Source organism: Marmota flaviventris, chromosome 6 (assembly GCF_047511675.1).
Source record: "Marmota flaviventris isolate mMarFla1 chromosome 6, mMarFla1.hap1, whole genome shotgun sequence".
NCBI lineage: Eukaryota > Metazoa > Chordata > Mammalia > Rodentia > Sciuridae > Marmota > Marmota flaviventris.
The window spans coordinates 104,168,939-104,196,197 of NC_092503.1; the positions used below are offsets into that span (position 1 = coordinate 104,168,939).

At 31.6% G+C, this 27,259-nt stretch overlaps 1 protein-coding gene across 1 annotated transcript; it reads left to right on the top strand.

Annotated features, from left to right (window-relative positions):
• The first annotated feature begins 4,357 nt into the window (after positions 1-4,357).
• On the top strand, positions 4,358-12,712 carry Defb114 (defensin beta 114). Its single transcript, XM_027938229.1, has 2 exons — positions 4,358-4,415; positions 12,570-12,712. The coding sequence occupies exons 1-2, from the start codon at positions 4,358-4,360 to the stop codon at positions 12,710-12,712; spliced, it is 201 nt and encodes a 66-aa protein (XP_027794030.1).
• Positions 12,713-27,259: the final 14,547 nt, after the last annotated feature.

Consider the following 27,259-nt stretch of genomic DNA (forward strand, 5'->3'; position numbering starts at 1 on the left):
TCATTTTCAAAAGTCCCTGTAGTTTCAGGATTACCTAAAAGTACAAGTCCAAATGTTCCTCTGAGACTCAAGGCAAACTCAACAAGAACTCCTATAGAAATCAAAAGCAAGTTATATATTACCTATATACACTTCCATGTGAAGAAATATGGAGATAGAAGGGATAAAACTGAAGCAATACTGAAATACAACTGAGCAGACAAGTCCTATAGTTTCATGTCTAGTATCTGGGGCACATGACATCTCAATATTCTCTCTAAAGGACTTGTGCAGATCTGCCCCTATGGCTTTACTGGTTACAGCCTACTGGACTATCTGTTGACTTGTTCCTGCTTGTTTCCTTAAGCTTCCCTTGGCAGATACTTCAGGTTACTGGCATTTATTAATCTCGGGGGTCTCCACTGCAGCTTTGGCTTGCTTCACACATCTCTACTCATGGCCCTTTCAAGGTCTTCCTGAAGAGACTATGACCCTGAGATACTATGTTTGGCCTCCCAGAACTTCCTTTGAAAGGATGGATGACATCCTAATTCTAGCATCTGAATTCCTACAAATCCAGCACCATATGGTTGCCACCAAGGTTTGCCACCATCTTGATCAGTAGCCAAATATTCAGGGACCTTGGCTATAGCAGCCTTTGAGTGTTTGGGAGACTGAGTGCTATGAAACAATGCTAGGCACCCTTGTGCAAGTAGGGTGCCCTTATGGTCTTTTCTGAAAGAAATTTTTACTCTAACACTCTTGAAATTAAAATGGGTATGACATAGTGATTTCTGAGATGGCAATTCCTGTCATTGAGACTCTAGTCACCATGGCCCATGATGACAGGTTCTGATCGGATTCTTAATCAATTACTACAGATTTTATAATTAGGAGGAATTAACCTTAGCTCTCAGAGTTTCAGGATATGAGAACAAAAGTCTCTTTCTTCAGGCTAACTTGCTTTGCTCTTATTAACATTAATTTGGGCTGGCATTTCTCCTGCAGTGAACAGGTAGTTTGCTGAGGAATATGACATATCCTGTGCACTTAGGTAAGGCAGGCCTGCAAGATAAATTGCTTCTGGGAAAAGATAGCCTATGGGGGTCAACACAGAAGGCTCATTTTATAGAATTATTTTCTTAACCTCATTTTCCCACTATCCTCATCTGTCTGTTCCTAACAATAAGACCTAAAATATGCATGATTATTTGAAGATTTTAGAGCTAAGTTGTAAAACTTATAGTATCTGATTTCAGATTTTACTATAATTACAATAATCAACATACTTGGTATTGACCTAAAGGAGAAAGATTTAGATCAATGAAACAGAACATAGAGTTTAGACATTGATGTTGACATACATATTCAATAAAAAATATATTCTACAAAATCTAATATCTAGTGTGCATACATAATCAATTGACTTTTACAAAAATGCCAGAAAAATCCAAATGAATTATATCTCTACTTAGGAAATCTTATTTTAATAAAAAATATTCCTGCATACTGGGAATTCACTGTAAAATAAGACAGATACAGTTCCTTTCTCATGAAATTTTTAGTTTCATTTCAATAAAATCACAGCTAATTGAACAACTAAAACCATATGAAAAGAATTAAGATTTCTGATGTAGAAATGTTTGCATGGAGAATTTAATGGTAGAAAGGCATTTCAAGTGAAAAGATTAGTACAAAGCCAAGGAAATCCCAAAATGTATGCAGTTCTTCATATTACAACCATTGATTATCCAACGTATATGTGAAAATAGTAGCACTAATATTTAAGATCATAACAACAAATACGACACTCAAATTTGAAAAAAATAGAGCTTGTTCAAGGAAAATACCAGAGTTTAATAAAACAAATAGAAAGAAACCCATCTAAAATGTACTTACAGAAGAATTCAATAAGACTTTTCATCTATAAAACAAGAACACTGCTCTATTGCAAAAGGAAAATCAGAGAGCTGGTGAAGTAGCTCAGTTGTAGAGCACTTATCTAGCATGTGACAGGCTCTAAGTTCAATGCCCAGAAGTACCACATAACCACAAATAAAGGTTGAAAATAAAAGTGAAAGATTTAATTGAAATCAGGAAAAGAGAGAGAGAGAGAGAAAATAAAATTATAGAGAAAGATTTCAATATTTTAGTAAAAGAAGTCCCCTCAAAGTGAAAACTAACAAGGAGAAAGGGAATGAGTCAGAGAAAAGAAAGTACAGAAATAAAACATTTTCCAGATCTGAAGAAAGATACAAGCTCATTGATTTCAGACAGATAACATATAAAACAGAAATTCACACCAGAAAATGTGTAAATCATCAAATTTGGAGTTCTGTATCATAATAAGAATATTATAAAAGTATCAAGAGAGAAAAGAAAATAATTTAAATAAGGCTGCACTAGCCTTAGATTTCTCATCAAGAAGGCCATATGTACTAAATGCAGTGCTCCCCCCCCCACCTATAAACACAGTGGCTTGGGAGGCTGAGGCAGGAAGATCTCGAGGGCAAAGCTAGCTTCAGCCACTTAGAGAGGCCCTAAGCATCTCAGAGAGACACTATCTCTAAATAAAATTATATATATATATACATATATATATATATATATATATATATATATATATATATATATAATATGGCTGGGGATGAGGCTCAGTGGTTAAGCACCCTTGGATTCAATCCCCCGTACCAAAAAGAAAAAAAAAAAAAAAAATGAAGAAGACTGGATGTTTTGAATGAACTTGACCATAAGCCTAGATTTTATATCCAAATAAATAAATAAAGGTATAAAAATATTTTTGAGCAAGGAAATTCTCATATATACATTGTTTTAATCTTTTGCAAAAACATATCTGGATGGAGAAAAACACAAAAAGAGGACATCAGACACAGACAACAGATTTAGATCAAGAGAAGAGTGAAGTGTGGCTTCATAAATGTCCGTTATAATGAAGTATCCCTAGAATACTCAGGATAAGCAAATCATACTAAAATAAATTTGAAGATAAGGATTATTAATATATATTTTAACCCACACATTAAGAAAATGATTACAAGTTTTTAATAATATCATAATCAAACATTATGCAAATGAAGAAAAAGATTTTTAAAACTTTTAAGAGAAAATGAAGGTAAAAATAAAATGATAATAAAATAAACAATAGCAGTAATAATAATAATAAATAATCCTTTGACCTGGAAATCAAGACCATTTTTCTTTGATTAGCACAGATGTTGTGATGTTAGACAGATGAAATAAGGCAATACAATCTATATTGCTTATTGTATTAAAATCTTTTAAAAATGTATGTGCTTCGATTCTGATTATACAGATAACAAATATTATCTAAGATATAAGAAAAATTTGTAAGAAGTGAATGAATTGTGAAAATGGTGGAGGAATGCTGGAGTGAAAGGCAAGAGAGCTAGTGTCTTCATTTTACATGGGAAACAGTTAATATTGTAACCAAAGTTGGTGTGAGAAAAACACCAGTATTTAAATGTATGAAGAGGAGCTACAGAATTTTCAGTCATTAATATAAATTTCAAATATTTGAGGTCAGCACAAGAAATAGTTTAAGCAATTTGAATTTAAATTTAAGAAACCAAGAGATACATTGTGTATACAACATCTCAGGGAAGTCCTAATTCTGAGGTGAGTAACATCCAGAGCCCTGACAATAGAGAAATTAAAGTGAAAAATTATTTCAATTTATTGAAATTTGTCTCTTTTCATTCTTTATTGTGTGCATTAATTGCTATGTTAAAAATATTTAAATAAATGAAAACTCTAAAAAAGAGAATTCATGAATAATTAGAAGGAATCTAAAAAAAGGAAATAATAAAACTAGTGATGAGTTGAGGCTCAGTGTTTGGCCTCTGTAAATGACTAATTTGGGGTGAATTAATGGGATGATGACACAGTTAAGAATTTTGGATAATGAACATGTTGATAAATTGGCACATCAGATTAGTGGCTTAAATACATTTTAAAGTAATCCATGTTTAACAAAGAGCATTCAATCCTTTTATAGACGAAATGGAAAAATCACCACTTTCTTGAAACCCACTCTATGTGTGCCCCTTTGTGCTGATACTTTTTCAATTAACTCTGATAAGAAGCTGCCACATTTTCAGGTATCATCCACACAGAGCTTCCTCTCTGAAGTCCAGTTGTTTTCAAGGGTTTTAAGTTTGAGTAGTTCTGCCCACAACCCTAGTCATTGGAGCATTAAAAAGTACACAAATTGAAAGCAATTTCCGGACAAAAACAGTTTCTTTTTCATTAGAAAACTATAAATAGTAAATGCCTCTTGGCTTTTTAAAAAGCACTCTAGATTCTGTTGCCAAGTTTTTTATCTTCTGTTTTCTACAGAATGAAGATTGTTTACTACCTTCTTCATTTTCTGTGTTATATGACCTTCATTTTACAAGGTAAAATAAATATTTCTGGAATATTTGTAACATATAACTTCTAGCTAGAAGATAATCTAATAATAGATTATTAATTGCAAAATGTAGGTTCTTAATATTGCCAACTGAGTGTTTTGAGTGTGCTGAATCTTGATTCCTCATTTAAAACATTACTGTACCAGTGTATTTTATCTACTTCATTTTTTAAGTGAATGAGCATATAAAATGAGAGCCTTCATCTTTTCCAGATCTTGATATTTCCTTTTAGATATTTAAATTATTAAGAAAACCATAATTTGTTAAACTTATACATAAGATTCAGAAGTAATTAGTCCCCAGGAAAGATTGATGGAGCCAAAACAGCTGTATTTATATTTTGAGATATCAACAACAGAATTTATAAAATAATAGAAGATACAGTCCCAGAATATGATAGGTAATGAAATACAGTAGGAATAAAAGGGCAAATAAAGATGTAGTACTGCAAATGTCACTGTCAAATTTGTAAATGCATTAGTAAAGATTCTAATAAAAATAAATGGAGCCTCTGAGGCAATCTTGTCTCTTTAAAAATGGAGATATAAATTTATATTCATACATATTCTAATTTGAACCTACAAAAGTGGGAAGTTCAAAAGTTGCATCTTACATGATAAAGAAAACTGGATTCAAATTCAGATCTCAATTTTATGAATAGCTCATTATGAAATAGGTCTGTGAACATTGTCACCCAGATAATTTAACTGCAATGTTGGCATCCTAGAAAGAAGGTGAATAAATTTTAAGCATGGCCAGTAATAACCACTGTTTTTAAATTTAAAAACTGATATATAATTTTATACCTGTTGCTCAATAGACTTAAGTTATGATTTAGTGAAATAATGTATTGGAAAGTAGCTCTACATATTAAAAACTGGTCTAACCAGTTTAGGTGCCATTATTTACTATCATTGTTGCTGTTGTTATAGTTAATACTGCATGTGGCCTGAGGAAGTAGGATTTCAAATAAAATGAGGAAAGTCATCAAAGCTCACGGTGCTAATGTGTCAGTCAATGATCATCTAAGGTAGATTAACTCGTGTTCCAATGCACACAATACCAGACACTGAGAAACAGCAATATAATTACTGTAATTCTCTAGCATACTTACATTGAGTCAAATAAACATAGATAAATCAATGAATTATTATTATTTAGAAATACATAAATATTATCTAAATAAAAAGAATGGTGAAACAACATTAATGGTGGAAGTTTAGGGAAATGTCCAGAAATCTCCAATGAACAGTTTTGAAATTTGGAGTAAGACACTAGTATTAGACATTGGAAAATAAGAAGAAAGGCAAAAGATAAATATGATTAGTGCATACATGGCAAAAACCATTGAATATTTTTATATTCTATAATTTTCATGTAAATATCTAATCTGACCCTCTCAATAACACTGAGATGAATATTACTGCCTCTTTTATAAAAGAGGAGAATAACATCAAAGGACAAAAATTTTCAAGGTCACACCTATATACACTACCATGTATCTGATGTGAAATACAAATGCAGGTTTTTTGGATTGCAGCATATTTCTTCTTTCTATTTCATCCTAATGCTTTGTATAGTGATACTAAGGTTTAAAAAAAATTACTAAATAATTTGGTCAAAAACAGCAAGGTCATACAGCAAGAAATTTGCACCTCAGATGTGTAGTGCATGCATCATCAGTCTTACATTTGCTGTGCACTGTAGTAAGCTTTAGGGCTTTGAAGATACTTGGTATATAAGAATAGTGACCACAGAATTTACTTTACCTCTGGATCATCCAGCAGGAACCAAGTTATAACATATACTAGAATGAAAGAAAGATTCTATATTTGACCTTTGACTAACCAAGAAAACAGGTGGAGTAATGCAAGGTATCAGAATGGAGAGTTTTGAAGGAATTCACAAAACAGAACACATAAGTTGCACTAGAATATGGTTTGGCTATTGGTAAAAACTAAAACTTATTAAAGAAGCAACAAAAATGTTTGATTTAGCTGGATGCTTTGTGAAGCAGTAAGAACAGGGTTTGGTCTAATCAAGGTAACATCATGTCAAACCAGTTGTGGAAAACAGATGCACATGAACACTGATAATGCTTGAAACATGAAGGAATCAGCAGTCTTTTAAGTAGGGTACAAATAAATGGAATCCACAGAGAGAGTGAAGGCAGCACACCATTAAGCCTGAGAGAGCAAGCCTGCCATCACATAGATCAGGATTCGTATTAAGGCACAGTATCTCCATGTGGCTCCCAAGGAAGTTGTAGGTTTTTATCGTACAATGAATGATAATATAATTAATTTTCTAAGGTTTTTGCAAAGAGTAAAATAAGTAACATAAGCAAAGCATTTCTTACATTGCTTATCATACTGAAATATTTCAAGAAATATGGCAGGAGGAATAGGAGCAGAGATTAAAAAAAGAGAGAGAGAGGTAAGAGTAAATAGTAGAGAAGGAATAAGTGTTCAAGGTAGGCTGTACTTTAGGCATGTTAGACAGGCCAGGGATCTCAAATAGGAGAATCACAGTGACCTTGGTGACTTTGTGATATATTGCATGGTGAATGGGAGGCTGAATTGAGAATGATGAAGAAGATAGATTCATTGGTGATGAAATGTTGCCAGGAAGAGATTATTGATTCTGATATTCTAAGCTTTACTAAGTTTTAAATCAAGGGGAGTTAATCACCAAGAAAATTTGGTTACTTGATAAATAAAATGAAAACTTCTATAAAAAAGTTGAAAGTATAAAACTCTGTGATGTTAATATTGGAAGATGATAATACATCTTAATTACAAAGAAAACAGAAAAACAAATACTATCACAGATATAAAATATAGAAAATTTAAACATGAAGATTAACAGATCTTTAATTTGAAAAATAAACATCAACGGATATTAGAAAACGACTCAAACTAAGTTGTAATTTAAGTGAGAAAACTCAAAGCTCATTGAATGACATTACATGATGTTACAAGGAAATTTAAATAGTTGAATTTGTATGTTTAAAATTAAAATTAAAATGTACTTCCTTAGTTACGCTCCCACATTTAAAGTACTTGAGAGCCATAAGAAGCCAGTAGCTACCTATTTAGACAGTGCAGGGCCATTATACTGAGATATTATGAGCATTAAGGCTATATAAAATATTACAATAAATACATGCATAGCTATTGCATGATATTAGCTATAGGTGATAATAAAACAAGTTTGTTACAGCATATGCTTCCCACCCTCCATACATCTAGGTCATAGGATTTTTCCTTTGATTGATCTTGATAGTCATATATCAATATTTTTTTCTGACAACATATTCCAGAATGTAGTTTTCATCCCTACCTACTTTTATTAAGTAGCCCTGAAACAATTAAAATTTAATCATGTGGGGAGATTATTCTTAGCCAAGGCTTAATAATATATTTGGTTCCATCATATTTGATAAAGATGTCTTTCAATTTATTATGAAACACCTAAAAACAATTTAGGGTTTAGCAAGCACATTTTAAAATTTACAAGACTTTAAGATATTTAAGCATGTTTGGAAGAACCTGGTATGTGAATCCAGTTTTCCAATTGTATATTACAGAGATTTAATACATATTTAATACAGTTTTCAATCTAATATCAGATTTTCTGATAAAAATTTTGCATATTGAGATGTTGATGTAAGTGGTAACATATTCACTAGATTTTAAAAGACTTAACACAAAACAGATATAAATATGTTTTATATAAATAAGATATATTTTTAAATTATTTTATATAAATATCTTATTAAGAATTTTAAAAAAATCTTATTATATATTGAAATGATAATACTTTGGATATACTGGCTTAAATAAAATACAATATTAAAAATATTTAAGTGCAAAAAACTGTAACTCTCCAGGTTAGAAAATTATAATCAAGTTAAACTCTCAGTAACAAATGTATACTAAAACATAGGCAGATATTAATAAACTAGAAATTCCACAAGAGAGAATAGTTTCAAAGGTCACATTTTATTTTGAATACTAATAAAATTAGAAATCTTTAACAAAACTATATAGAAAAGGAGACAGGGCAAAAATAAACCATCTGAGAGGCCAATATATGTGCTACAGGCATCAAGATTATCATGTAAAATATTATGAGCAAGTTCATAATAATGCATTAAAATTGTTAATAGTGCATAATTGCTAGGGGGAAAATCCCTTCAAAAAAATCCCTCATTTAAAACTAATGACTTTAACCAATTATGTCCCATCATCCTATTTATGGAATACCTGAAAAATTTACATTGACCAACAAATATATCAATTATGGTAACTTTGAAAACATATTTTTTAGAGTTCCAAAAAATATGTTTTCAAAGTTTTTATATTATTAAAGTAATGTGTGAATTACTACTGATAATATATACATATAAATATTATTAATGCCATCAAAATGTTATTAATGATAATTAATTTTATAAAGCTCTAAATCATTATTTCCAACCTGTTTTAATATGGCTTTGTCAGTTTCATTTAAATATTTGTGGAATTGAAAACTTAAGGCCTAAATGGGTTAAAAGAGAAAATTCAAGGCAAATCTCATTCATGATTTTAGGTACAGAAATCCTGAAGAAAAGTAAAACCTAGCATCAAAATCTAATTATCTCATAAATTTGCTTGAATTTCTGCATTGTAAGGTTGATATAGCTCTCTAAAATCAATATTACCACATGAACATATTAGAAAATAAATATTATGTGATTGAATAAACAGATAAAATGATTTAGGAAAAAAATTACTATTTTTAAAAATCCCCATAAGTTATTGAAATATATAATTAAGTTCCTGCACTTAATGAGATTTAACAATACTAAAAATCCTATCTGATAAATTTCCTACCAAGTAATTAAAAATTTCCATTTGAGATTATAAATAAGAGTACCATCCATCTTTAATACCAATACACATCATAATAGAGTTCTATTTAGTGCTTAAGAAAAAAATTCATTTTTAAAATTTTGAACAGAAAAAAATCATCATTATTCACTTGTTTGATTGTATCTAGAGAAAGCAAAGGAATCCTCTGATAAAATAATGAATGAGTTAGAAAAATTGATAAAAATCAATATATAATCAATTTCTATATAATAGTACTTAGAAGAAAATCATATTATGAATTCAATATCATTTAGAATATCATTAAAAATACTAGTTACAAGGAAATAATCCGCAGAAAGATTTAAAAACCTCTACACAGTGAGCTAAAATGTATTATCACGAAATTAAAGAAGATCTAAGTTCATGGAAGGATATGTATGTTAGTGGATTGGAGGAGACATTGTTGGAAAGTTGTTGGTATTTTTCAATATGATACATAGAGTTAATGAAATCTTAATCTTATCCTAAAAGTTGATATTTGTTTTCTTTTGTGAAATCTGGAATAATAATTTTAAATTTGTATGAAAAAATTAAACACTAGATAATAGTTTATAAATTCTTGTCCTAAGACTTAGATGGGAGGACTTATTCAACAATGCAATGATATATTGAAAAGAAAAATTAATGAAACAGAACAGAGAATCCATAAAAAAGATCTACATAAACCATAAAACTTCTATTAATGATGAAGATGGCAAGGCAGAAACCAATCTGACAAATGAATGTTTCAAGGAAAAGGATTTATTTCTTTATATTACCACATAAGGTAAAAAAAAAAAAAGGAATTTAACAACTTTCTCTTACCATAGCCAAAAACTGATTCCAAAATTACTATAAATGAAATCACAAACACAAAACAGCAAATCATACAAATTAAAAAGAGGAGATGATTTGGACATGCCAGGTGTAATACTTTTTAATCAATATGAAATGATAGCATTGACTGTATTAAAATAAGGCAATTTTAAAAATCAAAAACATCATTGAGTAAAAAAGACAAGCTCTATACTGGGAAATCTATGTGTAATGTATTTAGAAGGCAAGGAATACATACACATAATATATAAAGAATTCCTTAAAATCAATATAAAATATGACCTAATAAAAAATGGGAGAAGACTGGTCAATTTCTAAAACATTTATGTACAAAAATCAATTAACAATAGAAAAGATGTTATATTTCCTTAGTAATCAGAAAAATGAACACATCATTGTGAAATATGAGATAAGGTACACTGTATAAAGTATCTCTACAAATGTCAGAAATATTAAATTAAAAATATCTAGCATTAGTAAGGTTTAAGAATGTGTACAGTTAATATATAATGCTGTTAGAAGTTTTAAATTACTAGAAATTATTTGGAAAATGTGTGTCATTCTCTTCTAAACTTGAAGCTATGCAGACACATTGTCCTTCTATTCTCCCTTTAGCAATATACCCAAAAGAAATGAGCATGTGTGTCAAGAGTCAATTGTAAGAACATCCCAAAACTGGAGACTATCTAAATATTTATTGTAGATAAGGATAAAATATATATGTATAAAGGACTGCTAACTGTTAATCAAAATGTAAGGATTACAGTGCAAAATATGGACACATCTCAAAAACAACATTTTTTTAGCTAATGAAACCAGACACAACATATTGAAATATATAATAATAATAATATATAGATGTTATACAGTTGCATTCAAAAAAGTTTTAAAACAAGCACATTTAAACAAAATATTATAAGGAAAGACAATTTGCTTTGGAAAGGAAGGAGTGGATATGATGGTGACCATGAAGGAGCACAAATGCCATGCTGGCGATGTTCTATTTCTCCACCTAAACAATTGATTTTTAATAACAATTAGCTGATCATTTATGTCTTGACACTGTTCTGCAAGTTTACTTCCTTTTAAAAATTTAAACATCAAAGAAATAAAATAGACTAAATTGCATGTTTTTTCTATAATGCCTTAGTTAATCTAAGCTAATCTAAGTTGCAATGATCTATAGATATCCATAAAACTTAACATATCTAAAAAATATTTAGAGTGTCTGAGAATCTAGAACATCATATACAACATTAAGAATATAGTGAAAGTCATTTCAACGCAGGTAGCAATGTTGTTGTTTTTTTTTCATTAAATAGTGAGGGACAATTATTTAAGAAAAATGAAATAAACTACATATCTGAAAATTGCAGTTAATGTAAAAAGAAAAATAGCATAATAAATAAAATATTATATGAATTTATGTAAGAGTATCTTGCTATAAAGGTGAAATAATACACTAAAACGGAAAATTTTTCTATGAATTTCTAAATGTCAGAATTAGAGTTTTTTTTACATTTTTGAAAAGAAATATCCATTTATCAATGTAACAAAATTGTTATTGTCTATAACTACCTCTAAAAATATGAAAAACAATAACCAATGAAGAACAATTTGTAATGAATATGAGAAAGGTATTCATAATGGATCCAATAAAATTATTTGAAAAAATTATCCAATCAAGATAATCAGTAAAGTATATGAACAATCAATTTAAGGTAAAGAAAGAAACTATTTAAGGTAAATAATCAAAGAAATAAAAACCATTATTTTCAATGAATTTTTTTATTTAGGGCAAATATTGTACACATTGTTCATGGAAGTGTAAATTAGAATTGTAGGCTCAAACTCTGTTAAAACTATGTTAATTATATAGCACACAGATTTTATTTAAAGAGAGAGAGAGAATTTTTTAATATTCATTTTTTTAGTTTTCGGCGGACACAACATCTTTATTTGTATGTGGTGCTGAGGATCGAACCCAGTGTAGCGTGCATGCCAGGCGAGAGCACTACCGCTTGAGCTACATCCCCAGCCCCAAACACAAAAATCTGAATGCATGATTTTTCATAATTCAAAAAGACTAAATCCTTAGATTTGACCTAATTTTCCAAAATTGGTAAAATATTGAATATAAATTGTTACATATAATAACAATTGAATAGAATGGAGCTCTGAAAAAGTCCTGAATCTTGCTGAGAGTAATATAGAGCATGAAAATTTTCATTGGGTATTAATTAAAATTACTTTCAATTTTTGCATATATAACATTATAAAATATTTATAGTGTATTTTTGGCAGTTTCTAAACTTGGTATAATGTACACATAGCACTTTCTGTAGTAAGAACTATATATATTTAAATAAAAGATCAGTAATTTCAGTTATTCTCTTTTTTACTTTAGCCACGTGTTCCTTAATTGATGCTGAGCGCTGCACCAAACGTTATGGTAACTGTAGAAGAAACTGTTATAAAAGAGAGAAGCAAATTGATATATGTTTCTCAGTACGTAAGATTTGCTGCCTTGAGATCTTTGAGGACGATTGATTTTGAAAAAGAGGACATATCTCTGAACAAAGAAGTTGTATGTACATTAAAGCACTGGAGAAATATAATTAAAGCCTGTGAAATAAATAATTAAATACACAAGTCAATACTGTTATCTTCCCTTTTAGATGCTTATTACCCTATAGAATGTAATGAGATAGGAACTCTCTTACTTTCTCTGAGCCAGAAGTTTGAGCAGATGTATTTCTGGAGTTGATTTCCTATGACATGAGTATTAGGATTGCTTCAACTGAGGCTCATGTTGAAACTGTCTTGGGTCCCCTAACTTATACAATTGAACATTTCCCAATTTTATCATCTCATTAAAATTTTGATTCATGAAAACCAATATTCCTGGGTTTATCAGTGGTCTAATACCACAATAAGATTATTGAGAGTCAAGACACAGAAAAACTTAAATAAGAATTAAAGTGTAAGCTAGAGTACAGCATAGATACACTCATTGCCCCTCCCTCTCTTCTGTTCATTTAAAAAGGCATGCTAGTCTAACATCATTTGATCTATTAAGAACTGGGTTTAAATACAATCTGGACTTTAGCTGAAGAATCTAGACTCATAAACATTAGCTGGGCCTAATATTACAGATTTCTAGCATAGCCCTGGATGGGATGGAAGAAGTTTGTTATTTCAACCTCAATGTAAGTACTAGACATCACAAGTGGTTTCTTTTATATTAAAGGTTGGGGGAGGGAATATGGAGAATATGATTTGTTTCACAGCTATAAATAAAGGATATATTAACCATATGTCAGTTTTTCCAGATGCCCAAACATATTTGTTTTTAAACATTAGCTACTGGTCTAGGATTATTATTTTGTTTATTCTGTTTTTAATGGGAGACTTTGTGAATGTCTATCATAATAATTAAAATAAATGACAAGAACTGGAATCCTGGACCAAATTAGGGATCAAATAGGTAATGGAGGTTTGAATGATGTGAAACAAAGTGAAGTCAAAGGAATGCAGAAGTAAGAGTCAAAGAGGATAGCTAATGTAGGCTAAGAGACTGGTACAAGGATAAGATGTGAGGATTAAAGACAAAAAGACACATGTATAGAGCAGTAGGGATGAGGAACACATTTTTAAAAGTCAAATGCAATGACAAATAAAGCAAATACTCAAAATTTACACTAAAGTTTTAAGGAAAGGGCATCAAATAAGATGCAACAGCAACACAGTTGTTGAAAGTGAAATAACCAGATAGCAAAATCAAGATCCATGGGAAAATCTAAAAGATAGGTAACAGAACATATCCACATAATTGAATATGTAAGTGCATGGAGAAAACTAACAGACATAAAAGATAATTAAGACATCAGGAGCCACCTGATGTCTTAATTCTATGAGCAATCACTGACTGCGTGGGAGAACTTGGAAGAATTGGGGCCTTTTGATGGACCTGCAGATAGAAAGGCCCTATAGTGGCAACAGCATTCACTTGGTCAGGACAGCATGCCAGTATGGTTACAGCAGATAAAATCGGTAGGTATTTTCCAATCCCAAAGTGGGCAAGTGAATTGATACTTGGAAATGACTAAAGGATTTGAGGAAGTCTACACATTGAACTCTTGAAACTGAACAGACAGTGCTCATTTCCAAGATAGCCCTCAATACTTTGGAAAAACTGTTGGGAATGGGGACAACAAATGTGCAGGATTGTGAGAGATGATAAACTGAATTCTGCCCACGGTTAGAGTCAGTAAAGAATCTAAATCCAGAATTCCCGTATCTTTTTTTTTAAACATATTTTTTAGTTGTAACTGGACAAAATACCTTTTTTTTAATTTTTTAGGTGTAGATGGACACAACACAATACCTTTATTTTTATGTGGTGCTGAGGATTGAACCCAGTCCCTGCCCATGCTAGGCGAGCGCTCTACCACTGAGCCACAATCCCAGCCCCAGAATTTCCGTATTTTAATATCCCCATTTGATGAAGTAGTTAGAAATAAAAATGATCTGAAAATGTCCAATTTTAACTTCACATGTGAGATTGGCAGAACCATGTAATCACTCATATTATTTTCCTTCAGATGGTGCCCATAGATGGATTTTCTCTTGGATTAACAGCTAGGTTACAAGTAAATTATAAGTGTTTAGAAAGTATTATTCATATTTCCTTCATCTTACCCAGGCCTAGCATAGATTTGTAACTACAGTAGGTGTTAGTAAATGTTATAAACATTTTGCCTAGAAATTTAAAATATCTCTCATCTATGCAAAACAAGCAACACTGCATTCTGAATTTTATGGTTTTTAATGTAGTTTGAAAGCTAAACTGAAAAACTGGGAATACTGGAAGAAGATATTTCTGGTTTTAATCCCCCAGTACTTATTACTGACTCATGTAATTTTAGACAAATTACTAAGCTGGTTTTCAGTATATTACTCCACATATAATAATGGAAACATACAGAAATACAAATGAAACCATGGTCTATATTTTTCATTGTGTCAAATAGAAATTCAATCTTTATTCATATGTTTCTGAACTTTTTAATGTGGTTCTTACAGGCAGTCTAGAGCAAAACTCACTAAAATCTATTTTCTTCTTTTAATTTTTAACAATCTGATATTTTTAGAATCATTTCTATCATGGTGGGTGTGGATGTAATAAAAGGCAGCAAAATTATTGATATATTTTGAAGATAGTGCCAAATGATTTTCTCAGGAAAGGAAATAAGTGTGATTTTTATCCTTGCAGACCATGGATGATGTAAGTTATTTAAGTAAGTATAAAAAAAAAAGTTGCCATTAAATATGTCATGGGAGACAACGTGGCAAGATGTGTCTGTCTTTTTGGGGCTCAATTGGACCATACAAGTTTAGGTATTTAATTGAAAAGATCAAAACATAGTTAGAAACTTGTCTAAACTTTAAGAGAAAAGGTTCAAGATAGGGATAAAACTTGAGAATCATCAACTTCTAGATAAATGTAAAAAATCACAAGACTGAATAACACCTCCATGGGAATAGTGTAAAAGATTTTTCTAGAATTAAGACATGGGGTATGCTTAAATGCAAAGGTTAATAAGATGAGAAACCAGTATAACAGACTAATAAGTAATCACAAATTTAGGACACACATAAATGTAATGTCCAAACAACACTTAAGAGCATGTATCCACAATTCCTAACAAGTTAATTCCTAAGATGAGGAATTGGCCAAGATTTTAGCATGTAGTAGTCTTTGGTAACAATGATTAGAGCAATTTCAGGACACTGGAAGAAGAAAAAATCTCATTCAAGACAGAATTAGAATATGAAAAACTTGAGAGAATTAGAAAATTATTTGAAAGCATTTGTTGGTAAATGGAACAAAGAAAATAGTGTAGTAGGTAAAGGTCAAAGAGGGGTCAAAAAAGGATTATTTCCAAATTTGGAAAATTTTAAATATTATTATGTAATAAGAACGATCTACTGAAAAAGAAAATTGATGATGCAAAAGAAAAGGAAAAGAGTTCCTACAATGACATCCTTGAGTAGGTGAAAATAATGGATCCAAAGCAAAAGTAGAGATGTTGCCCCTCTCCAGGTTTATGGCAGCAGGAGAGCCCATCCAGAGTACAAGAAGGAACAATGTAATTCCTGTTCGGAAAACAGGGGGAGGAAATAACTGTCAGAGAAATGAAGTTCCCTACTGACTGCCCCATCTTCTCTATGAAGTAGAATGATAGGTCATCAGCTAAAGTTTTAAAAAATGGAACCAAGCTCTGGTGGCTTCAGAGTGAGAAGAGAGCATGAACTAATTCTCTAAAATTAGTGGAGCGTATAGGAAACAGGACACAAGATCTGATTTCCTGGCAGCATTCCTGGCTGGCTTCTCAAGGCCCCAAAATTAATGATAGTGAATTTATGATGAACAAGTCAGTATGCTGATGTGGTTCTCTTTCCCAAAGGTCATTTCTACATGCATAGTTATGTTGTAGGTTGAAAGAAGACCTGCTCATTTTCAGGCCTAAAAGTCTGTCAATAGTTAATACATCATCAGTCTCAGAGTAAGAATAAAACTTTGTTAATATTGGGGGAAAGTAGCTGTGATGAGCCCCCAAACGGTAGTTATGCAGTATTCACTTATGATGGTTCTATAATTCATTTAATTTATTTTTCTACTCATTCATTTATCTATTCACTCAAACATTATTAATATTTAGTATTCGTTCAAACATTATTAGTATCTATTAGATTATTAATATCTAATATTCACTTAAACATTATTAATATCTATTTATATCTAGTAAATATTAATAATAAATAGATAAATGAATTGGCAAACAAGAAAATCCCTGCTGTCATTAAGAAGAAAGTGAGTGTATATAGGGAGAGGATGGAAACATCAAATTAAGAATATATTTTATGTACTCAGTTGTAAAATATTCCAGGAAATTACCTGGCAAGAATGAGAAAACATGCTGAGAACAACTGTTTTAGTCTCCGAGGGCTGCCATAACAAACTACCACAGTTTGAATGGTTTGAACAATAGCAATTTGTTGGTTGTCATTATAATGATGTGAAATCCAAATTCAAGGTGATGTTATGTTGAAGCTCTTGGAGTTCTTTTCCCTAGATTGAAGGGAGCCATCTTTCTTTGTTCTCACAAATTCATCTCTCTCCATGCGGGCCCCTCACATCTCTGCCTCTTATAAGGAAACAAATCCTATTGGATTAGAGTTTCACACTTAGGAGCTTATTTAACTTTACCTCTTTAAATGCCATTTCTCGAAATGCAGTTACATTGAGGCCTATGGCTTCAACATAAAAATGGTAGGGAGGCACATCTTAGTACATAACTAGAACTAAAAGATATTAAATTGCAAAACGTCCCCCAGGAAATCAGGAAGCAACTTTCTCCAAAATATCTACAAAACTTGCATCTTCACATGCACTGACTGGATGATAAACAAAGAGGTAATATATGTTCTTTCTAGTCATTCTGTATCTTCATTGATATATAACTGTACTTCACATAGACCATAGATTTTGCATTGCATTTTCAATTCAGATTCTGTATATAAATAAACTTTCTGTTAAAAACCAGTTCTTTTCTTGTGATCCTGAACATCCAAAGGATCACTCTGCTAGAATGCTATCCCTGCACTATGATACTTTCCTTCAAATTAGATGTTCACACTTACCATGTAAGAAACAAGTATTTACAAAAACAAAAATCAAATTTATGGATTATTGTGTACAAAATTTTACCTCCTTATTTTAGAAATTATATCTTATCCTTTACTTTCTGTTCCCTTAATGATTTTGTACAGCATAGAATTTTTCATTCCCCGAACATACTGTAGAACTCTTCAGTGAAGTCATATGAATATTTTACAAGAATTTTAACAGTATTCTACTTTATATAATGCTTACAGACTATATGTTTGTATTGTTTTTATCAAATTTTTGTTGTTTATAATAAATATATCATTTTTATCAATTTTCAAAAGTATTGGCACAAGGCTACTTATATATTACATTTAATGTAACAGAGAGAATAGCCTTAATGATTATTTTTAGATATCTGAGAAAGAATACAATTTGTGTCTTCTTTCACACATTTTTTATGTCTTGCTAGAAATTTGTCACCTTTATTAATCTTTACAAAAAAAAGTATTTAGCTTTGCCATTTTTTCTTATATTTTTGTATTTCTTTAGTTGCTGTACTTTGTTGTCTAGTAAATACATGTGAAGACTCTTCATAGAATCTGGCTGGAACTCCTCGTGTCCTTTATTATCAAATGCCTTCTCTCAAATTCCACGTCTCTCCCACACACATCCATGCAAACACACACCAGACACACACATGCAATATGGAAATGTTTTTATTTCTCATATTGCCAAGGTTATTTAGAACCAGTTTTAATTGAAAAGCATACATTTTTGCCTCTGTAGTTCCCTAATGCCACTTTTTAAATTTCTGGTTCTGTTGTTATTAATGATGCTGCACCATAGCACTGCCAGTGAATGCTAACTTCTATAAAATGTTATTGAAATGTTAGTGATGACCATGAATACTAGCCTTACCCAGAAAAGAATATAATGGGAAATGTGAATGATAGTATTTTCTGCATGTTAAGCATGTGGTTAGGGATTTTATATTGTGAGAATTGACAACACAGCCTTTAACCATTTCTTGAACTTCAGTGTCAGAAATTGCCCACCTAGAACGTGATCTATTGCAGTACTGAGTGCCCTCTTGCATTGCTACCAACTGAATGAGGGTAGAAGAGGAGCCCCATGACTGACCACATAGCTCAGTGGTAGAATGCTTGCCTATGGTGTGTGAGGCTCTGTGTACAGCACACAAGCACACACAGTCCCTTTCACCAAGGACTGTCATTCCTCCTCCAGCCGAGTTCAAGACCAACCACAGGGTGTACAAATAATTATATCCATCAGAGGCAAAAGAAGACATTAATCTAAAGGGCCCATTAGCATTTCAAAATGAGGAGAAAGGATGTATACAATTCTTAGAAGACAAGCTTACTCCTAAGGACTACTTAAACGTAGTGTGGAGCCTGTGGGGGAAGATAATGGAATGACCACCCTGAGTACCCTCACATGGAGGAAGAATGTGGGGTGGAGCAGAAGACAAAGGAACTCTGCCATCTACTGCCATCTCATGCTGTATACTGAAGATGACACCACAGCAAAAAATACAGATAAGTTATAAATTTGCCTTCTTGAAACCCAAACACTCAGCTTGATTCTTAGTGCAGCAGTAAATCAGCAGTAGCTCTGAGTCCTACATACCTTCAGGATAAGATTTAAGTTAGAATTTATTAATATTAAGGTGTGGTACCTCTCTGGTGACCCAATCTCTCATTATTCTGCAGAAGTAATGCTCTGTTTAGACTCCAGCAAAAATAGGAAGCTTGCTATAGGGTTTTTTTTTTTTTTTTTTTTTTTTTTTTTTTTGGAGTAAATTACAAAGCTTTCCCAAGACAAGACACCTAGCTGACAGTAAGTATTGCGAGAAGTGATTGCATCATGGGTCCAAGATGGAAAAAAAGAGAAGAAACTGTATTAGGGTCTATTTAGGTCCCATCAGAGCTTGGTCCAGCCCACTCAGATAGCTCTGCCAGCCCATACAAACCCAAGGCAGCACAGAATAACTCAGAAAAACTTCTAGGAAAGCACTCCAAAGTACAGAGGTGGTTAAGGAGTATACAATGGAGCAGAATCCAGGACAAGATCTTTCCTTACCAGAATATTAATGCAGTGCTACATCTAGTGCCATGAGATATGACAGAAGAAACTTACCTGCTGTCCATACTTGGCTTCACTATATCTGTGGATTTCAACTCAAATAATAAGTTTCATATTCTTTCTTTACATTCTGTGCAATTACTACTTGCAGAGGGGTATAAGAGAGCTAAAAGTAAGAAAAACAGAGTACTTTTATTGTTTTTTTTCACATCACTTTTGAGCTACTTTGAAAGTAAATATATATGTATAAAGACTAGAAACACAAAGACAGCTAAGAGGCAATACTAAATATTCCTTGATATATGGACATATCATGGATACAGAGATATTTGTAGAAAATGAGGAAAGTCCTCAATCTATTTTAATATACCCAAGTTCTTAAACTACTAAATATATCACATTATTCAATCTCTCTTTCCACCCACCCCATACACAATTTTAATAGCTTTTTTGTGATAGCATAAAGTTGTCACAAGCTACTTTCGATTGCTCCTTTAGTTATGCTCATTCATATTTTTCATTATGCAGCTTTGAGTATCTACATAGATACAAATTCATGTCCAATTTTTTTATTGCTTTCAGTGAGTCAAAATTACAAAATTTTTCCACATATATTTTATATGAAACATGCAAGCTGGGACTGATAGCACATGATTCTAATCCCAGTGGCAGAAGACTGGGGTGGGAGGATTGAAAGTTTAATGTCAGTATCAGCAACTTAGAGAGATCCTGTCTCAAGACAAAAAAAAAAAAAAAAAATTAAAAAGACTGGGGATGTAGCTAAGCACTCCTGGGTTAAACCCTCATGTGCCAAAATAATAATAGGAAGAAGAGGAGGAGGAGGAAGAGGAAGAGGCAAAAGAAGAAGAAAGAAGGAGGAGGAAGAGGAGGAGGAGGAGGAAGAGGAGGAGGAGGAGGAGGAGGAGGGGAAAGAGAAAGAGAAAAAGAAGCAGAAAAACATTCAAGTGTTTTTTCCATCTTTGACTATTTTTACATTAAGATATATAATTTAAATATAAATAATTTAGGGCATGTTAGAAAATATGGACTTTTACCCATTGTTTTTACTGATACATTACTAATTCCAACATCATTTGGACTATGGAATATACCTTATTTTTTAGATTGATTTGAGATTTTATATTCATAAAAATAAGCATATATTTTTGGTCTGTATTGATCAGTTTACCTTTATTTTGTATTCTCTTATTTTTATTACACTATTTTATAGTACATTATGGTATCTGATAAAGTAGATCATTCTTTGAGCTGATTTTTACATTACCTTATCCGTAGAGGATGTCCTTGAACTTTTCAACTACTATTAAAAATTAATGATACCACTCTAATGATTGCATAGAATCTCACTTTCTTGGGTTTTTAAATACTTTTCTTATTTCAAAGAATAAAGACCCTCTGCTATTGCACTTTTTGTTCAGTACTTTAGACTACCTGATAACTAAATAGTTTGATTAATGTGATCCTCTATCTTATAAATATCCACTTAAGTGATGTGAAGTGTAATTACTTAAATTAACAAATTATTGTTAACAAAGTATTTCACAGAAGCTATGAAATTATTTTTGAAAACCATATCAGCACAATTATCTATTTCAATGTTTTAATAAAAACAATATTACATAAAAATGAATGTTTTCAGATGACTCCTCATTTAATTCCACAGTATACAGGTAGTTAAGCAAAGAGATTCTAGTTTCAGATTTCTAGGTTCAGTTCTCTTCACTGTCACCTAAAGGATTGAGCAAATTGCTTGTTATTTTATGTCTCTTTCCACATCTATATTAAGCAAAAATACTACCTTGAAAGAAATTGTGAGGATTGGATAAATTAATACACCCAAGTGTTTGGAACAGTGACTGATACATACTAAATGATGAACAAGTGTTACCTTTTTAAAAAAATTAATGATAAAGAAGGTGAAGCCAAGATGGCTGAATTGATAAAATTCTTCTTAGCATGTCAGTAGCAGAGAGAAGAGAACTCAACTCCCAAACACTCTTCTAAGAAACAAGGGGCTATGGTCCATGAAAGGAGCCTATAGTTGGAGGACATATCATAAAGGACTCATTGTTCACATGATAATTTCTCCTTTTAATTTATTCTCAATCCCTGAAGTAGAATAGGAAGCCTTTGAAATAACTAGTGTGCTGAGAATTAGAAATATGTCCTGAAGACACCAGGCTTGATGAGCACCAAACTTTAGTAACACACTTTGGATTGATGGTCACATTTAATCAGAGGCTATCCACTTTCACTTTGCATAATCACCAATCCTTTGAACCCACTTAAAAGTATATTGCAAGAGTAAGGATAGTTCAGAGAACCTAATTTCATTTTTGCAAAACTTTTCTAGAGATTGGCCATAGGAATTCAAGAGTTTCGTATAAGAAAGCTAGTGAATATTCTTGCACTATTTGAGGTTGTATGGTTAAACAACTAATCATAATGAAGTTTATTACATTTTATTATTAATAATAGAACTTTCATTGCCTTCTCATACCACAGCATTGTAACACCTCTGAAACTGGGCATTAATTTATTTTAACTTTCTGTTAATGGACTATGGTAATCAACAATCCTAATAATCTTGTTATATTCTGATATTTTAAAAAGAATATGCAGCTGGGGGTGTAGCTCAGTGGTAGAGTACTTGCCTAGCATACAAGGTCCTAGGTTCAATCCTCAGAAAGAAAAAAAGAAAGAAAGAAACTGCAAAAAGAAAGAAAAAAAAGAATACACAAAATAAAGCAAAACCAAATATGATTTGAATCTTTTTCTAAATTTCTCTTTTGATATAACTGTAAATAAAATACCTCCACACAGAAAAGATTCAAATAATTCATTCTCTTACTAAAATGACTTACTGTTTATTACCAATGTCATCACTTGGCATCTTGCAAATATATCATTACATACATTTTTATCAGGCTGTGTATTTGTGTGTGTGTGTGTGTATTCATTGTGAAATTCTCTTAGACCTCAGTGTTTCTAACATCTACCTTGCATATGAAACAGCAAAGGATTATTTCAATAATGGTGAAGAGGGTTATAGTAATAATCATAGATGAAAGGGGGAAATGATCTAGTTACTAAAGTAATGAAACAGGAGAAAAAAATTTCACCTGCTTTTTAAAATTATTAGTTTATTACCTCTTTACCTTGCAAAGCTGTGTAAGAAAGAAACAGAAAAAAAGTAAAAAGAAAGATTAAATTCTCATGTTTATATCCCTCAGAACTCATATGAAATTGCCAGTGGCATTGGTATTTCTTAAATAACTCATTATTTTAAAACATAATAATTTTCTGGGGTCACCATAGGCCTTTCATGTTCCCAAGATAAAAGAAAAGTAATGTCCAGCACTTTTGCCCCAGGCACTGCTAAATACAAGTGTTAATTTTGTTAACCATGAATGACTAAATTCATATTACTGCAGGAAGAGATGTATAAAATGATGTTTTCCACCTTATTTCTAATCAAAGACTCCAGAACTACTGGCTTGGCTGATTCTCCTCAATCATGAAGGCTCCAATCCTCTTTATTTTATTTTTCTTTCTGGCCTCATTGTCACCAGGTAAAAGGAAATGTTAACTAAGAAGATACATATCTTTCTGGACAGGGAAATCTTGGTTGATGTCAACTGGAGACAAAGGAGCTACCTAATTGCCAGGAGTATGGTCTTTTATGGTCCCAGGAATTAATTACAAATAATCTATTTGTGATCTAACTAAAATGTAAGGCTCCTGGTGAGTCACATTAAAAACTTAAGGATTTGATCAAACTATGATGAGCTGGTTGTCCAGATGGACAAGTAAGATATGTTGTTAATGTAATGTGTAACCAGCTAGATCTTTGAAAATGAATGCTGTATAGTATAGTAATCTTGTGTTTTCCAATAACTTAAGATAGACATGGTTATATTATATTGCATAGTTTACTTTGAGAATATTCATTTTAAAATGGCACTTTCAATTGAGTTAATGTAGGAAACATTTTTTAAATATTTATTTTTTAGTTGTAGTTGGACACAATACCTTTATTTCACTTATTTATTTTTTTATGTGGTGTTGAGGATTGAACCCAGAGACTCGCATGTTCAAGGCAAGCGCTCTACCACTGAGCTACAACCCCAGCCCTGTAGGAAACATTTTAATGCCCCTATTACCTCAGGTCAAATTACATTATTATTATTACTAATGAAGCAGGGAAATGAGAATGACCTTGAGGTAACAAAATCTGGGTTCAAAATTGATTTCTGTCATGTATTGGCCATATAATCTGTTAGGATTCTATACTCTTTTACCATTATATTTTTTTAATTTGTCAACTAAATTTAGGAATTAACTCTGCCTCATATTCTTATCATGAGAATTGATGATATATGTATGAAAAGTGTCTAATACAGAGTATAATATATTTTAGGATGTTCTTTAATAGTGTTTCAATTACTTTAAACTGTATGGAAACATCTTTTATAGCAAGTAACCTTCAGTTGCCTCCTATTATAGGAAGAAACTCTTGTTTGCCATCTATTTCAGGAGATAGTAAAGGCAATAATTATCGTGTTGGCTATCATGTGCTTGGATTGTAGTCTTTACAAGTCTTTACTACACTTGTTACTATGAGGTTGGAAAAGCAGCTAAAGGGAAACATCTTGATGAAAATCATTAAAAGATCTGTTTTGATACATTTCAGTTTTCTTGAGATAGGAGAAATTTTCTTGTTTATGCAAACAATTACTTCACACAAACCCAAACATTCACCTTTTAAAAATAAAATAAAATAAGCAAATAAACAAACAAAACCATAACTTAGTCGTCTGATTTAGAAGTGATCTAGAACTCAAATAGTTTACTCTTTGAACTTTAAATCTATCCCTTAGCAGCACACAAGAAATCAAATGCTTTAATAATGAGACTAATTTTGAGTAAAACAAAAGAAAAAAAGCAAACAACCTAAAATACATAAGTAGTTTGGGTAAAGGATTCAAATGGTTTGAAGCCAGGCATGGTAGCATATGCCTATAACCTTAACTCAGGAGACTGATCAGGAGTATTATTTGGGCCTAAGAGTTCAAGATTAGCCTAGGCAAACAGGGTGAGACCTGTACATACCCCCACCACACACACACACACAAAAAATATTCAAATGAACGGAATTATTTTATAATTCAAATAAAATATAGTGGATGAGAATTATGAGTATTATCATTGTAGTACATCACCTTAAATTCAGGACACACAATTAAAATCAGAGTTTATTTATTCTAAAACTGAACAGAATTTACCTTAAAAAAAGAGAAGACTGGTATTTAGCACAGTCACAGTTGTATAATAAAATATTAGCTTCAGTTATGCTATCATGATTTACATGTGTCCCCCAAGTCAGTTGCTTTGGAAAAAAAGCATGTGAAAGTCTTCATGACATTTTCAGTATCTTCAAAAACCCAAGAGACATTGTGTATATGCGTGCATGATTTCATCTAAAAGTTGAAGAATTTGCAATTCCTTCTTGTGCATAAAAATGAATTTTTATATGATACAGTAGCTGTTATCTAGAGAGATGCTTTTTTGTTATTTTTGTTACTGGTGGAAAAATGCTAATTTAGAATTCCCACTTAAATAATGCTATTCTTTTTCTCATACTGGTGCTTGACAGCTGTCATCTTCTGTTATTTGTAAATTCCAATTAAGTCAACATACATGCTTCACACCCTTCATGTAGGACAGTGTAATTTGAGGATGCATTTTTAAGCTAGTGCGATAATGTCTTTTTCCCTCTGGCATCAAAAAGAATAAATAGCATCTCTCTAGATAATACAAATACAGAAACATCATTAATTTATATGGGAGAATAGTGGTATCACATGGCCTAAAATATACAGTAAAAATTTCAATATAATATGAGTTTAATTTGTTTCTTAAAATAACTATCTTTCGAAAGTAACAGAGAGATTTATGCTAACATAACTGCACTGAAAACAGAAGGCACAGATATATTGTATCCTTAGTACCATCAACTTCTGGGTCCTATATGTTGAGCTCCTGGGAAGCTGGTAATTCACCATTATTATTAATGTCTTTACTTTGAGAGTCTACCTCCATAATTGGCTGAAAAATGCAAATATTTCTTGAAGAAGTAAAATATTGTCTAATACCCATGATGTGAATGAGTTCATCAACTGGCTTATACTATGACGATGCAGGTTTGAGCACTTTATAAAAGGAAAGACTCAGAAAGAAAGAGACATAAGGGGATGCTGACCAATTTCAGATTTCACTCCCTTCTTCACTCGGATCTCAAGGCTGGTCATGCATGACAGCATTACCACCCCAGCAATTCATTGTCCTTGGCTAAGCACTGGCTCAAGTCTCTAAAAGTGTTCAAAAAACCTCTTTATCTTATAGTCTGGAGGGTTCTTTCTGCTCTTCCAATAATAGATAAGTCTAGAGATATTTAAGTAACATAGTAAAATAAACAATATTAACTAAAACTCCCATTTTGAGTCTGAAATTCAGGTATGTTTAAATGTTTAACTGCTTTTGAAATTAGAAAAAAAAAAAGTATGCTGGTGCATGCCTATAATACCTCTGGCTCAGGAAGGTGAGACATGAGGATCGTGAGTTCAAAGCCAGACTCAGCAACTCAGTAGAGCTCTAATCAATGCAGTGAGACCCTGTTTTTAAATAAAAAATATAAAAAGGGTTGGGGATATGGTTCCATTTTAAAGTGCCCTGGAGTCTAATCCCTGATACCAACAACAACAAAACACATACACACACACACACACACACACACAAAGTAGAAGAAAAAAATCTTGAGATGTTAACTATGTCATTTACCTTAATTTTCATAATGGTATTTATACAAGTTTATATATGCCCACAATTATCAAATTATACACATGGATATGTGCAGTTCTTTGGATATCAATATATATAACAAAAAGCTGTTATAAAAAAGCAAAACAGGTATGTAAGTAGCCAAAGAAATATAAGCCAAAGAAATCATTCAAGGATTACTTCTAGATACAGCAATATCTATTTGGAAACATTCATGTTAAATTAAACTTTAGCAGTTAGTGGGTTCAGCCAAAAGGTAGAGAAAAAATTAAAATTAACAATGAAACAAAAAATAATGGAAAACTATTATCACTAGAATAATAGGCAAAAAAAATTGACTTCCCAAATCTCTATCCTTATATGGAGATGATATGCTTATTTTCACATCAATAACTAATTTATCCTATCTTCAGGGTCTTAAGTCATATATTATGATTCAATGACTTATTATGTGTTTT